Here is a 15,064-nt window from a genome sequence, read left to right as displayed (position 1 = left end):
AGCTGATTAAAGTTAGTTTCCTTAGTGTCTCTGCGTTACTATTTTTTCATTGCCTCATAACGTATGTAGAATGAAGAATATTGTAGTCATGTACGAAGAGCATTTTGAACGGAAAATGCTCAAATAAAAGGTATGTGTTTCCATGACAACCTCTTAGCTATTTCCTGTTTTGGTCTCACGTCACGTGTTGTGGGACTGAGGCGGGTGGACATTCGCGCCAAATGTTGAGACGTTGCGAAGGAATGTTGATCTGTGGATATCCATGAATGAAGGTGAGTATTTTTCCTTCATTCTGGAGAGTATCAGCAAAAGGTTGGACCCCCTACATGCACGGCCGTTTCGTAGCTTCGCCGTAGCAACGGCGGCAGTCATCGCTCCAAGTTGGCAAGCTTTGTTTACATCATATGCGTGTTGCACATTTATGCCGTGAGGTGATGTGTTCGTTTAGCATCTGTGGGATGTGTTGAAAGTCCGATTGAGTGTAAAGTGCTTAGCTGCCGACACGTTTTGTGGCCAAATTGACCGCGTGTGTGTTGAGAGTAGTACTTCCGGGTTGTTAATGTGCACGGCTGCACTGCGCATCCGCGCCCGTCACCACCTTTGTGTTTATTGCACTGTACAATCCACTTGTGTGTTGTTGATTATTGTGCCGTCAGTTTGCATTGTTTTACATTGGCACTGATACGCTGTTAACCATAACCCGAAATTCAGAAGTTTTGACATTAGGCCTAATCTTAGCGTTAGCGGGGTTTAATTGGTCGGTGGAATTGATTTCAACAAATTCCAAGTAGTTTGTCAGATATTTATTAGTCTGAGTGGCTAAGCTAGCGCGAAATTCTGATATTCCCCTTTAAATTCTATCATCGGAAAGTCAATTACATGTGATGACATTTTGCTGTTGTCATTCTTATGTTGAGGCGGCAAAGGAAGAAAAATGGGTAAAAAGTAACTGATAGATTACTTTTAAAGTAACTTAATTACTTTGATAATGAAGTAATCAATAAAGTAACTAGATTTCTTTTTTGAGGCGTAATCAGTAATCAGTAATTAAATTACTTTTTCAAGTAATCTGTGACAACACTGCTGTTGTATTGGAGCACATTAGGGACCAGTACTACTTGGTGTTTTATTCAGCAATGACTACTGAGCTTAAAGTGACAGTTTTAATTTTACACCCTCATCACTCTTCAGCGCTGTGTTTTTACAGATTAAATAAAGCCTGTATGTAAGACACGTTAGCCACGCATCGACAGAGGTCATAATCAATAGAAACTAGGGGTGTAACGGTACACAAAAATCTCAGTTCGGTACGTACCTCGGTTTTGAGGTCACGGTTCGGTTCATTTTTGGTACAGTAAGAAAACAAAAAGCCAAATATAAATGTGCTTGTTGTTTATTACACACTTTTGTGCTTTCAACAATAGGAACATTAGCCTATACAAAGCTAGAATTCTGCTCAAAAAAAAAATACATTATTTTGAAATTTAGATATTTTGAAAAACAAAATAAAAATAAATAACTGGCTAAGAATTTAAAAAAATATTTTATGTGCAAAATTGAACAGTTGCAACACTGAACAGTTTCAGGTTTTATGACCACAGCCTCGAAAAGTAAGGGTTTTTAGGGCTGTCAAACGATTAAAAATTTTAATTGAGTTTATCACAGATTAAAAATTAATTAATCGTAATTAATCGAAATTCAAACCATCTCTAAAATATGCCATATTTTTCTGTAAATTATTTTTGGAATGGAAAGATAAGACACAAGACGGATATATACATTCAACATACTGTATATAAGTACTGCATTTGTTGATTATAACAATAAATCCACAAGATGGCATTAACATTAACGTTCTTTCTGTTGAAGACATTTTCTTTTTCTCTGCGAAAACAAACACACAACAGAGCCTTAGAACAGTAACAAAAACAGTATTACTTATAATGTTTGCAAAGTGGGTGCAGTGTACACATAAATGTGGGCCACCAGAGGAAGGGTGCCAACTTCAAAAACTAGCCGCTGTCTGTCATGTATCCATTGTGCAGCGCTTTGTTTACATTTGCGGCAATAACGACACTTGCTTTACGGCAGCTAAGCCAATACAAGGTAGTTTGTTGTATTGTACCTGAGTCTTGTTAACCAAATAAAGGCAGCGTTAACAAAAGTCATCTGACCGCTCGTCATTTTACAGTCAACACTCTGAGAGTTCGCAACTTCGCACTTGACAGCATACGTGCCGCGTACCTACTCACCAGCTGTTTGCTCGCCATTCATTCACCTGTGCATTCGATCGCTATTTTGTTACACTCCCGCTTTTTCGGTGAGGTATTTTGTGTTCATTCGTTATTGAATCGTTTTTGTTCACCACCGTAAATAAGAGCACCGCAGCAGTAGAGGTAAACTGCCGTTTTCGTTCAACCCGTTTTGTTTAGTGTAGAAGCCCGGGTAGTGGCTGTCTTGTTATTTCCTTTTGATAAGATCAGGGTTTACTTAGCGGGTGGGGTTTGAGTGTAGTTTCATTTTGTTTGTTGTTTTGGCCTGGGCTTACGCTGAAGCCAACTTCTTCCGCATTTTGTATATTTTGTTCATTGTGAGTTTGACTTGTGTGAATAAATTTGTGTCCACTTGCAACTTGTGTGCGTGGCTCCTTTTATGTTACGCCCTTAGCGAGCCGTCCGTGGGACGTAACAGTGGGATTATGGAATGCAAGACCGGGCATTCCGCGCTTGCATTAAATGCATCAAATATTTTAACGTGATTAATTCCAAAAAATTAATTACCGCCCGTTAACGCGCTAAATTTGACAGCACTTTACATTACGTCAGAAACTCGTTCCGAACCGTGGACCACGTACCAAAACTGTTCAATACAAATACATGTACCGTTACACCCTTAATAGAAACCTGGCCCTCCGAAGGGTTAATGTTACGTGAGCGAGTGACAGTACCGTTATATTTATTAGCGCTTAGAAGTCTACTGCTTAAAGATGGCGGCTGTTTACTAACGCCGCCCAGACGCGGCAGAGTCTGTCATTTCGCATCTAGTTCTAAATGCATGCGATATCTATGAGACACATCGGACACTACCTGCTACCGCACTAGCATCATGCGGGCGTAGTTTTTAGCAACGTCGGCGTAGTTTGTAGCGGCTGTCGGCTGCAGTAAGTTTTTTTGGGGTTTTTTTTGTTTTACTGCTTCTTCCTCTACTCACGTGACGTCAGCGCGTTGTCCCGCATTAAAAGTAGTCCGGGCAAAACGTGATGCTTAGAGCTGGCAAAATTAAACGATTCCTCGAGGTGAATAAAATTACTCAGATCAGTTTTTAAACTCAAGTTACTAGAGTTGCTCGAGTATTCGTTTCAGCCCTAATTATTTTACACTGTTTGAACTAATAAACGTCATACCTGCGTGATTTTCATTGGGATATGGTTGTGAAAACCTGTAGACTAATACATTTCTGTTCAAAGATGGTTATGTGATCCAGACCACGATTTGTTACTAAAATACTGTACTACTATTTTGTGTAATTTATTTATTTAAAACTGATTTTACAGTCATAAACCCATTACTGTGATGCGTCCATGAAAACATTTGATGTTTTCACCTCAATAAAGCGTCATAAATAAGCGCTCCCGTCAGGGGGAACCTTTGACGTGGGGCGGCTATTCTTCGGCACAACACCGGTGTTGTGCCGAAGAATAGCCGCCCCGTGTGAAATGTCCCCCCTGACGGGAACGCTTATTTATAACGCTTTATTGAGCGTTTATTTGATTTATTTGTGTATTTATTTTATCATTGAGCGCCCACACGGCACTCACTCGTACAGCTTTTTCTTACCAATCGATGGACATGGAAACGATTTTTTGTCCCATGAATATATGTATTTTTTTACTCTGCTTGAACTAATAAATGTCATACCTGTGTGATTGTCATTGAGATATGGTCGTGAAAACCTGTAGACTAATACATTTCTGTTCAAAGATGGTTATGTGGCCCAGTCCACGATTTGTTACAAAAATAAAGTACTAGTATTTTGTCTAATTTATTTATTTAAAACTGATTTTACAGTCGTAAATCCATTACTGTAACGCGTCCATGAAAACATTTGATGTTTTCACCTCAATAAAGCGTTATAAATAAGCGTTCCCGTCAGGGGGGACATTTCACGCGGGGCGGCTATTTTTCGGCATAACACCGGCTGGCTTTAAAGTACTTTTTCCTTAATAAATGTACACATCTTTGGTGATTTAGCTCCTGTTCGTTAAAAGAATAAAAGAACCTGAGAAATAATAGTCGTCTTTGGCAGTTCTTCATACGACTACTTTTCTTCAGTGTTTATTGCGATTTATTTTGCATTGATCATTAAACCAATTAGTTAAGCTCATATTGATGAGAAATTTTCCCCGTTCACCCAATTTGGTGTTATTTATGTCCCGTCGACAACAAAAAGTGTACATGCATTTTATGCCGTTATATCGTCCCTACCAATGAGACAAAACCTACGCACTTGATGAATAGCATTGCACGCCACACTTTTCAACCTTTGTTAAATTAAATAAAATCATGCGTTAAATTTTGGGGGTGATTTGCTTTAAACGTTCTAATCATTTGCAAGCCTCTAGATGCGCCATGAAAAATTGAACTGTAAAAGACAACTAACCTTCTCGTCTGTGAAAAACAACTTCGAAGCCATAAAGTTCTTCAGGGAACTTTTCTGCCGCCGGTGTCGTTTTCGCGTCCATTTTCCACACTCGACGTCGAGGGTTCGGCTCTGTGAAGCGAGGGAAATAATGGAGAAAAAAAGACGGGATAAAAAGAAAACAGTGACCGTGTAGAGACCAGAACGGTTTGGGTGGCTGTTCATGTCCGTTCGGAGGGCCTTCGTGACGTGACACACTCTTCACGCCATGTGATTGGCTGAGGAGTAGTAATGTTCCCTCACAAATGTGCCTGCTCAAAGCTGCAAGGTGCAAGCGCTCCTGCCTGATTAAAAAACTATGCACTATGTACAATATGTAAACTTGTTTGTCGAAATGAATCTCCAAAGAATAATTAATTTTGCTTTGATAAAATTCATTCTATAACTTCGTTGGGGTCTGTGCGTATCCACATTAAATGTTTGCTATTTTGTATTAAGGTCTTAAAAAAATAAAAATAAAAAAGAAATATCCACCCAATACACTGCAATGCACATACACTGGGAATGTGCACTTTTTATATGTATAAAATCGGAAATATGCAACAAATATATAACAAATTGTTTATTATGTTATAAATGTTTCAAGAAAAAAATATCATTTAATTAATCAAAAGGAATATTTGACTGACTTTATTTGTTCAATTATTTGCTTTAAACAATAAATTTCACACTGCCGTTCAAAGGTTTGGGGTCACCCAGACAATTTTGTGTTTTCTTTCAAAAGTCAAAAGAAAATATTGTCAGTACATTGACAAGGTAAGAAATGAGGATTTTTACTTGAAGTAATCATTTTCGCCTTCAAACTTTGCTTTTATCAAAGAATGCTTCCTTTGCAACAATTACAGCTTTGCAGACCAATGACATACAAGCTTTTAATTTGTTGAGGTAATCCGGAGAAACTTCACTCGACGCTTCCAGAAGCACCTCCCACAAGTTGAATTGGCTTGATGAGTGTTCTTGCGTACCATATGGTCCAGCTGCTCCCACAACAGCTCAGTGGGTTTGAGATCTGTTGATTGTGTTGGTCACTCCATTACAGATAGAATACTAGCTGCCTGCTTCTTTCCTAAATAGTTCATGCATAATTTGGAGGTGTGCTTTGGGTCATTGTCATGTTGTAGGATGAAATTGACGGCAATCGAGCATTGTCCACAGGGTATGGTATGGCGTTGCAAAATGGAGTGATCGCCTTCCTTTTTTAAAATCTTGTTGACCTTGAACAAATCTCCCACTTTACCAGCACCAAAGCAACCCCAGACCATCACATTACCTTCCCCATGGTTGACAGTAGTGTTGTATCGGTTGCGAAAGATTGGTTCTTTTTGAACGAATTGTTTGGGTGAACGAGACCGAACTAATCACCATCTGCACTGATTGGTTCTATGATGTTGGTGCTTGTTCGCTGCGTGGGAGGGCGTTGAGCAAGCGGCAGTGTCTTCTGACATCGCACACGACCAATCAGACGCCAGCCTCATCGCGGGCAGGGGAGGGAGCGGAAACAGAATCAGGGCGTCTGTCACTCACTTCCACGTGTGGCCAATAAGCAGCCAGCGTGCAGGCAGGGAGGCAAGACTGAGTTTTGTCACTTCCCGTTCAGTGACTCGGTCCTCCGGTTCCTGACCTAGCTTGCTGCTAACTTGACTTTCCAGTAATGACTATGCGGTGAACGAATCAAAAAATGAAAGGAAATGACTTTGTCGCATATTTGTTAACGTGGAGCCTATCAAATGCTGCTCAAACAGACAAAAACACCACACAAATCTAGCGAGCATGGTTTACTGTACTACTTTTCTCAACAGACTCGGGACTACCTATGACAACATACTATCAAATTTACAGTAATTTAAAACACGGGTAGCTACGAGGCAAGCAAAAGCTGAGCTGCGGTCGCGTGACGGCAGTGAAGGGGGCAGAGAACTGTCACTATATGGAGGCTTCATGGCAGCAATATTTACCTCATATGTGCACAGAAAAAAAAATATTTAGTATGATCACCATAATACTGATTTGCAATGAAACTGTATATACATGTCCATTTTTTCCGAGTGTTTTTTTTTCTTTTGTGTGTCAGAGCGTGTCGGGTGTTGGTTGGTTTGACAAATTATGTCAATCCGTCCATCATGTGCTACTCAAGCGCCCAAAAACAACGCACGCGGACACGGGAGATGTCGCAATATGTCTACATTTTTCTTAACAGACTAATGAGAGTAGAAAGGCGACATCGTAAAGAGCAAACAATTATTTCTTGTCAGCATTTGACGATCTGAGATGCGGGGACGACAGGGGAGCTGACCGGATTATTTTATTTATAAATACCAGTGCAAAAATTCAATACGATCATCTTAATACTGATTTGCAATTAAACTGTCAAATATCAAAATGTAGTATTGTTTTCATTTCAGAGCAGCATATTTTACAACTAGCTATTTACACTTTAGTTTTAACAATAGTGACCAAAAATAATAGTGATGAGCATAAAAACAAAAATACAACAGAGAGAGAGGTAAATATGATGTGTTGGTCGTTCCATATTTAGAAATTAAACTTTCAGTTTATTTTTATTTTCGTGACAGCAAGCATGCTGCGTTGGCTGGTAGCAGCAGCATTGTATATGTGATCAAGAACATGCTAAAGAAAGTCCGTGCGCCCCCGACCCCAAACCCCCACTCCCCCCACAAAAGGAAAATGTTTAACCGTGTCCTAAATCGAAATGCAAGCACGAGCCATGACTTTAAGCCCATAGAACTAGGACAGACAACGCGGAAGTTCTCCCTCGCTTTTGCAGCAGCAGGAGGGGGACGAGGCTGTCTGTGAAAGCAGAATGATATCGCCTGTCACTCATTTCTGAAACTACGAAGAGCGGTCAATGAGGAGCCTGTGTGCAAGAGAGGGAGGGACCAAGCAATGTCACTTCCTGTTCAGTTATACAGCGAAGCGGTCTTTGGCGATTCGTTCGGCAACGTCACTTCCCGTTCACTAACCGAACGATTCGTTTGGGCGGGGAGGGAGATGAGGAGGGCGAACGATTCGTTGAACGATTTGTTTGAACGAATCTTTTTACTGAACGAACCGGAATGGATTCGTTTACTCAAGTGAACGACAGATCCCGTCACTAGTTGACAGATGACATCAGGCACTCTTCCAGCATCTTTTCAGTTGTTCTGCATCTCACAAATGTTCTTCTCTTTGATCCAAAGTCCAAAAACCTCAAACTATGATTCGTCTGTCCATAACACTTTTTTCCAATCTTCTTCGGCCCAATGTCTGTGTTCTTTTGCCCATATTAATTGTTTCCTTTTAGTGGCCTGTGTCAGATATGGCTTTTTTTTTTTTTTTTTTGCGAAGCTGCCCTGAAAACCAGCATCACGGAGTCGTCTCTTCACTGTCGAGATTGACACTGGTGTTTTACAGGTACTATGTAAGGAAATTGCTAGATGAGGAGGCGAGGCATCTATTTTTCAAACTCGTTTCTCGAACTTATATACTTATCTTCTTGCTCGGTTGTCCAGCGGGGCCTCCTGATTCTCTTTCTACTCTGGTTAGATCTTGTTTGTGCTGCTATTTGAAGGTGAGTGGTACACAGCGTTATAGGAAATCTTCAGTTTCTTGGCAATTTCTCTTATGGGATAGCCTTCATTTCTAAGAACAGATTGTCAAGTTTCACGTGAAAGTTGTCTTTTTCTGGCCATTTTGAGAGTTTAATCAAAGAGTGTTTTTCTGATTAGTTTGACCCTTTAACATCTAAGCCTATTTTGGCCGAATTTGCATGCATTTGATGTTGCCTTTATATTTCAAAGAAAAAAATTGTTTAGAATGGCCAAGTTGGGTCCTTTTTTTTCAGGACACCTTAAACTTCATGTCCAAACTCTTGGTTTCTTCACTGACCAATTTTAATCCACATTTTGGACCCAAAAAGACAAAAAAATCCCAAAATCTTTTTTCAAAATTTGTAATGTTGACGTCCCACTGACAACCAAACATGCTCGACCAACCGTTTTGAAGCTTGATCATATTTATTCAACTTGTTAGGATAAACATTCAATAGGAAAAAAATAAGATTGAAAAGTTTTATGTTTGACAATTCAACACAAACAGCAGGTATGGTCATAGGCGTTTTTGGCCTTTTCAATTCAATTCAATTCAATTTTATTTGTGTAGCCCTCAATCACAACAGAAGTCTCAAAGGGCTTTACAGAGGCAATATGATACACAATTAGAAATGAAGCAACAAAGATGAATAGATGCAGTTCAAGTCCTGGGTATCCCCTATCCTTAAGACCCTCCATGCCGGCAAGGAAAAACTCCAAAAACTCCAGAGTCAATTGGGAGAAAAATGAGAAACCTTGGGGAGTACCACAGTCAGGAGAGATCCACTCCCAGGACGGATAGACAGGAACCCCAGAACGGCTAATGGGAATTAGCAAGTGAAATTATAGTCCGTAAAAATACAGTGGAGTGAAGGTGCAAGAAGAAGTCCCTCTAGTCAGATGAGATAGGGGTAGCTGCAAGGACGTCTATCCAGCCAGGGGTCCGGACAGTCAGGAGGCTGCAGCTGAAAAATAGCCCCTCCCCAGAGGGGAGGGGGGAAAGGGGACACCGGGTGACTAGTGATGAAGAGACTAGACAACTAGATATTAACATTGGAAAATAGAAATAAAGTAAGACAAGTGGTAGGTAGAGTCAGAAAAGGAGATAGAACTCAGCGGCTGTACTGCCCCCAGCATTATAGCTTCTAGTGCAGCTTAGACTAAACTGTGAGTCTACTCCGACTTCAACTAGCCTAACCATAAGCTTTGTCGAATAGGAACGTTTTTAATCTAATCTTAAATGTGCAGACTGTCTCGGCTTCTTTAATACTAGCTGGAAGCTGATTCCATAAAACAGGGGCTTGGTGGCTAAAGGCTCTAGCTCCGACAGTACTTTTATGAACCCTGGGAACTACCAGTAGACCTGCATTCTGAGATCGGAGTGTTCTGTTGGGGCGGTATGGAACCAGAGCATCGGTGAGAAAAGGTGGCCCCAACCCATTAATGGTCTTAAATGTAAGAAGAAGTCTTTTAAATTTAATTCTAAACTCGACTGGAAGCCAGTGAATTTTAGAGAGCTTTTAGGACAAGCTGCAAGTAGGGAGTTACAGTAATCCAATCTCGATGTAACGAACGCGTGAATTAATTTTTCTGCATCGCTTTTAGATAAAATATTTCTAATTTTGGCGATGTTGCGCAGGTGAAAGAAAGCCGTTCTACAGGTTTGTTTAATGTGTGCTTTAAACGATAAGTCAGGGTCAAATAAAACTCCTAGTTTTTAACTGTGGTGCTGGAGTCTACACTTACATTGTCCAGAGTGACTATCTGGGCAGCTAAAGAGTCTCTAACACTTTTCGGGCCTATTATAAGGACTTCTGTCTTTTCAGGGTTAAGCAGAAGATAGTTAGTGCTCATCCAGGTATTTATATCTCGGACGCAGGCGCTTAGTTTTTCTACTTGCCTGACCTGCTCAGGTTTAATTGATAAATACAGTTGTGTGTCGTCAGCGTAACAATGAAAGTTAATGCTATGTTTTCTGATGATATTACCTAGAGGAAGCATATACAGCGTAAACAAGATGGGCCCGAGGACAGATCCTTGCGGCACACCATAACTAACTCTAGAGTACGATGATGATTGTTGGTTTACATTGACAAACTGGTACCTATTAGATAAATATGATTTAAACCAGCAGAGGGCTGCTCCTCTAATGCCTATGTCACATTCTAATCTCTGCAATAAGATATTATGGTCGATTGTGTCAAAGGCTGCGCTCAGGTCCAACAGAACCAGGATCGAGACTAATCCAACGTCAGCGGCAAGTAACAAGTCATTAGTTACTTTAACTAATGCGGTTTCAGTGCTATGATGAGCTCGAAAGTCAGACTGGAACTGTTCAAATAAACTATTGTCCTGTAGGTGCTGACAGAGCTGTTTAATTACCACTCTTTCAAGGACTTTGGAGAGAAATGGTAAGTTAGAAATAGGTCTATAATTGGGCAAGATATCAGGATCAAGAGTAGGTTTTTTCAAGAGCGGTTTAATAACTGCATATTTAAAGGACTGCGGCACGTAGCCAGTAACTAATGAGGTATTTATTATATTTAAGATAGTGTCAATAGTTAGAGGCAGGGTCTCTTTAAAAAGTTTGGTTGGGATTGGGTCGAGGAGGCACGTTGATGGTTTGGAGGACATTATAATTGAAATTACATCAATTTGGTCAACAGTGGTGAAGTTATTTAATATTTTAGAGGGGTTTATAGGAGATTCCGAATTCTTTGTCTGCACTTTATCAGATCTAATAACTGGAAGTGATTCATTTATTTTATTTCTAATAGTTGCGATTTTATTGTTAAAAAATTTTAGGAAGTCATCACAGCTAAGGGTGGTTGGGATATAAGGTTCTATTGAGCTGTGACTGTTTGTCAGCCTTGCTACAGTGCTGAACAGAAACCTAGTATTTTTTTTGTTTTCCTCTATTAAGGACGAGTAATATCTGGTTTTAACCGTACGCAAGGCCTGCTTATATGTCACTAAGCTGTGTTTCCAGGCAGAGAGGGTGTGCTCTGTGTTGGAACGGCGCCAAAGTCTTTCTAATTTACGTGTCGATTGTTTAAGAGAGCGTGTTTCAGCATTATACCAGGGAGAGGCTCGTCTCGGCTTGACAAACTTTAATTTGGAGGGAGCGACGACATCGAGGGTAGTTCGAAGCGTAAACATAACACGATCAACAAACTCGTCATTAACAGCAAGGCCGGACATTATTCCTTCATAATTAGATGACATGGAGGCAAATATAGGCTGAATTATCTGTTTACACTCTGAAACAGAGCGATCACCTAATGTCCTTTTCATCTGAGTTCTAGTCACTAGTGGCGGATTATCTTGAAGCACAAACTGAAAGGTAATTAGAAAATGATCAGACAGTACGGGGTTATGGGGATGGACACTAAATTCACTAATCTCCGTACCGTAGGTTAAAATCAAGTCCAGGGTGTGCTTGTGACTATGAGTTTGTTTATTTACATTTTGAATGAAGCCAGTCCCATCTAGTAGGTCATTAAAGGCCTTACCAAGGGAGTCACCTTCATCGTCAACATGTATATTAAAATCCCCTACAATTATAATTCTATCCCAGCTTAGCAAAATACTAGATAAAAAGTCAGAGAAATCTAAAAAAACTGTGAGTAGGGACCAGGGGGACGGTAAACCACTATGAAAAGAACTGGTTTTTGGTTCTTCCAGTTAGCGTCTATAATTGATAGTGCTAGGCTTTCAAAGGAGTTATAAATGTAATTAGATTTACTTTTTGGGCTCATACCTAAACAAGAGTGTGATATTACTGCCACCCCCCCTCCACGGCCCGTGCTTCTAGCTGTGTGAAAGTTCACGTGACTTGGGGGTGTGGATTCATTAAGTCTAACAAAGTCATCCTGCTGAAGCCAAGTTTCAGTCAGGGCCAAAATATGAATATTATAATCCCCAATTAAGTCATTAACTAACAGAGATTTGGGCGAGATTGACCTGATGTTTAATAATCCGCATTTTATATATTTATTAAGAGCTATTTTATTTTCACTGCTATCAGGGGCTATATGTATTCAATTCTTTGGTCTCGTTCCTACAGTACTCTGTTTTCCCCTGTTCACTATACGAGGCACGGACACAGTCTCTATCTTCTGTCCTGAATTTTGGATTTGTGACAGCTCGGAAAGAGGCGAGTGGTCACTACTAACAGAGTTGTGTTTTACACTACAACACTGCGCCCGGGCCCCCACTCTGAAGTGTCACTTTGGGAGACTTAGTTTGGCGGCCAAATTTCGCGTTAAGAGAGCAGCACCGTCCCAAGTCGGATGAATGCCGTCTCGGCGCATGAGCCCGGACTTGCCCCAAAACGCGTGCCAGTTATCAACAAAGACTATATCGTTTTCTGGGCACCATCTAGACAACCAGCGGTTAAATGATGAGAATCTAGAGTACATCTCATCATTGACCAAATTAGGCAGAGGACCAGAGAAAACTACGGTGTCCGCCATCGACTTAGCAAGTTTACACACCGAGGCTACGTTTAATTTAAGCACCTCAGACTGTCTCCGCCGGGCGTCGTTACCGCCTGCGTGAATCACGATACGGCGGAACCTCTTCCTACTCTGCTTTAAGAGCCTGAGGTTTCCTTCGATGTCACCGACTCTGGCCCCTGGGTAACACCTGACAGACACCGCCGTGCTTCACGTCTCTAACTATGGAGCTTCCAATTACGAGAGTGTCTGGTTCAGCCGGTGTGTCGCTGAGGGGGGCAAACCTATTGTGAAGCTGCTGGTGCACTAAGGTTGTGCGTTTACCACTGCGCTTCCCCCGTACAGTCACAAATCCGTCCTTAATTTCCCCCGGCTGCACGGGGCTCGCTGGGGGGCTAACTGCGCTAGCAATCCTACTACTGGAAGCACGACCTGCGGGCCCTGCCACTACCTGGCTATAGCTAGGACTAGCTTTTGTCTCTAGAGTGCAGAGCCGTGCTTCTAGCTCAGAAACCCTGGTCTCCAACCCTGAGACTAAGCTACACTTCCTACAGCTACTACTGTCCTCGACGGAGGAGCCAGGGTGCTCGCTACACATACAGCACACTGAGCAGAAAAGACGGGAGGAAGAAGGCAGAGGGCTAGCCATAGCTCGGATAAGCTAGGCTAGCAAGATAGAGCTAAAGAGGAGAGTAGAGTAGTTTTAACCCACGACCTGTTAAATCGTGGGATAAAACAAATTAAGGAGCACTAGGAGAGCCGAACCAGCCTAGGATCGATTCTCCGATGTGTCCGTGGGATAAAACAAATTGAGGAGCACTAGGAGATTAGCGACTAGTAGCAGCGCTAACAAACAAACGATACACTCACCGGATGTGACGTCACGGAATCACTGGCACAGTAACAACCCCCCCTTTACACATACTATGGTCAAAACAGGTTATATACAGTGCAAAATAGTGAGAGAAAAAAATTATGTATATCATCTAACACAGACATGTCCAAAGTCCGGCCCGGGGGCCAAATGCGGCCCGTGGTCAAATTTCATCCGGCCCCCAGCCTCTGTTATAAAATCAATAACATCTGGCCTGCACACAGACTTAATAAATTGGTCAGCAGTACTGCAACCAGCATATGAAGTAGCTTACACACGAAATGCTACTCCTCATTTACCCACTAAAAGGCAGCAGCACTTTAAACCCTTATTGCCAAATGTATCACATTTGATACACCTAAAATTTCATGATTTTCAGACTAATGTAGAATTTTGACATTTCTTTTTGGAAAAAAAAATGATGGATGCAAGTCATCACATGCATCTGCAGGTTCCATAAGAAAAACATGATTTAGCATGGGTCATAGATATTAGAGCGCTTATTATACATATTCATTTTGACTTTTCTTATCAGAAATTTGAAAAAAAGGTTTCATTAGGACCTTATTTTTCAAATTTTGGGATTCTCTGATAATTGCTTCATGTTGCAGGTATTTAAGGGCTAAGCAACATTACTCTGTGTGACCCTCTACTTCCAATTTTCTAAAATGGCGACAATCAACAAAAAAAGTTGACTGTGACGGCCGACGCTTCAAGGATAGGTGGAAATTGGACTATTTCTTCACTAAAATGCGCAACAACTGTGTCTTGCCTCATTTGCAAAGAGGCAGTCGCTGTTTTTAAAGGTTTCAATGTGAGGCGATATTACCAAACAAGACACGCTGACATGTACGACAAGATTACAGGGAAGATACGCAGCGAGAAATTGAAACAACCTGAAGCTAGTTTAATTTCACAGCAGTAGTATTTCGCAAGAGCCCGAGAGTCGAAAGAGAACGCCGCAAAGGCTAGTTGCGAGATTATTGAAATTATTCATTAAAAAAAATAATAAAGCAAATGTGACACACTGAATGGCTTGCTAAATTTTGCTTAAATAAATTGTTCTACGTAAAGGACGTCAGCCAAGGTCGGCCCCCCACATTTTTACCACGCCAAATCTGGCCCCCTTTGCAAAAAGTTTGGACACCCCTGATCTAACACAAAAAGGGTTTGGAGGATATCTCTTTGTGAAGTTAGGTGTTGTACCCATCACCTTATCAAAAGTATATACCTACATGCAATCAAGCTTCTTGAACACACATCTACATAAATATTGAAATGATTATAGACCCTACTCACCTACGTCACAAAATGACGTGTCGCTGTATCCGACCGCCATATTGTCCGTATTTTTTAGACTTATTCTCATTGCTTTCAATTAGTCGTGCAAGTTATAGAGCAATTTATGGAAGCCCCGGTGTTATCTGACGCTGTAAACTCATTGGATG

The 15,064-nt window shown here is 41.0% G+C and overlaps 1 protein-coding gene across 10 annotated transcripts in view; it reads right to left on the bottom strand.

Annotated features, from left to right (window-relative positions):
• LOC130911282 (zinc finger protein 260-like) overlaps window positions 1–4,879 on the bottom strand; it is a 172,613-nt gene extending 167,734 nt beyond the window's left edge. For all 10 annotated transcript variants that reach the window (XM_057829130.1, XM_057829134.1, XM_057829127.1 and 7 more), the window contains exon 1: window positions 4,660–4,879. In XM_057829130.1, the coding sequence (XP_057685113.1) occupies window positions 4,660–4,741 (82 nt within the window). In that variant the 5' untranslated portion in view covers window positions 4,742–4,879. The remainder of the gene's footprint in view (window positions 1–4,659) is intronic.
• Window positions 4,880–15,064: the final 10,185 nt, after the last annotated feature.

The sequence above is a fragment of the Corythoichthys intestinalis genome, unplaced genomic scaffold (genome assembly GCF_030265065.1).
Source record: "Corythoichthys intestinalis isolate RoL2023-P3 unplaced genomic scaffold, ASM3026506v1 HiC_scaffold_24, whole genome shotgun sequence".
NCBI lineage: Eukaryota > Metazoa > Chordata > Actinopteri > Syngnathiformes > Syngnathidae > Corythoichthys > Corythoichthys intestinalis.
Note: the sequence above shows the minus strand (reverse complement) of the source record. Positions and strands in the feature narration are given on the sequence as shown.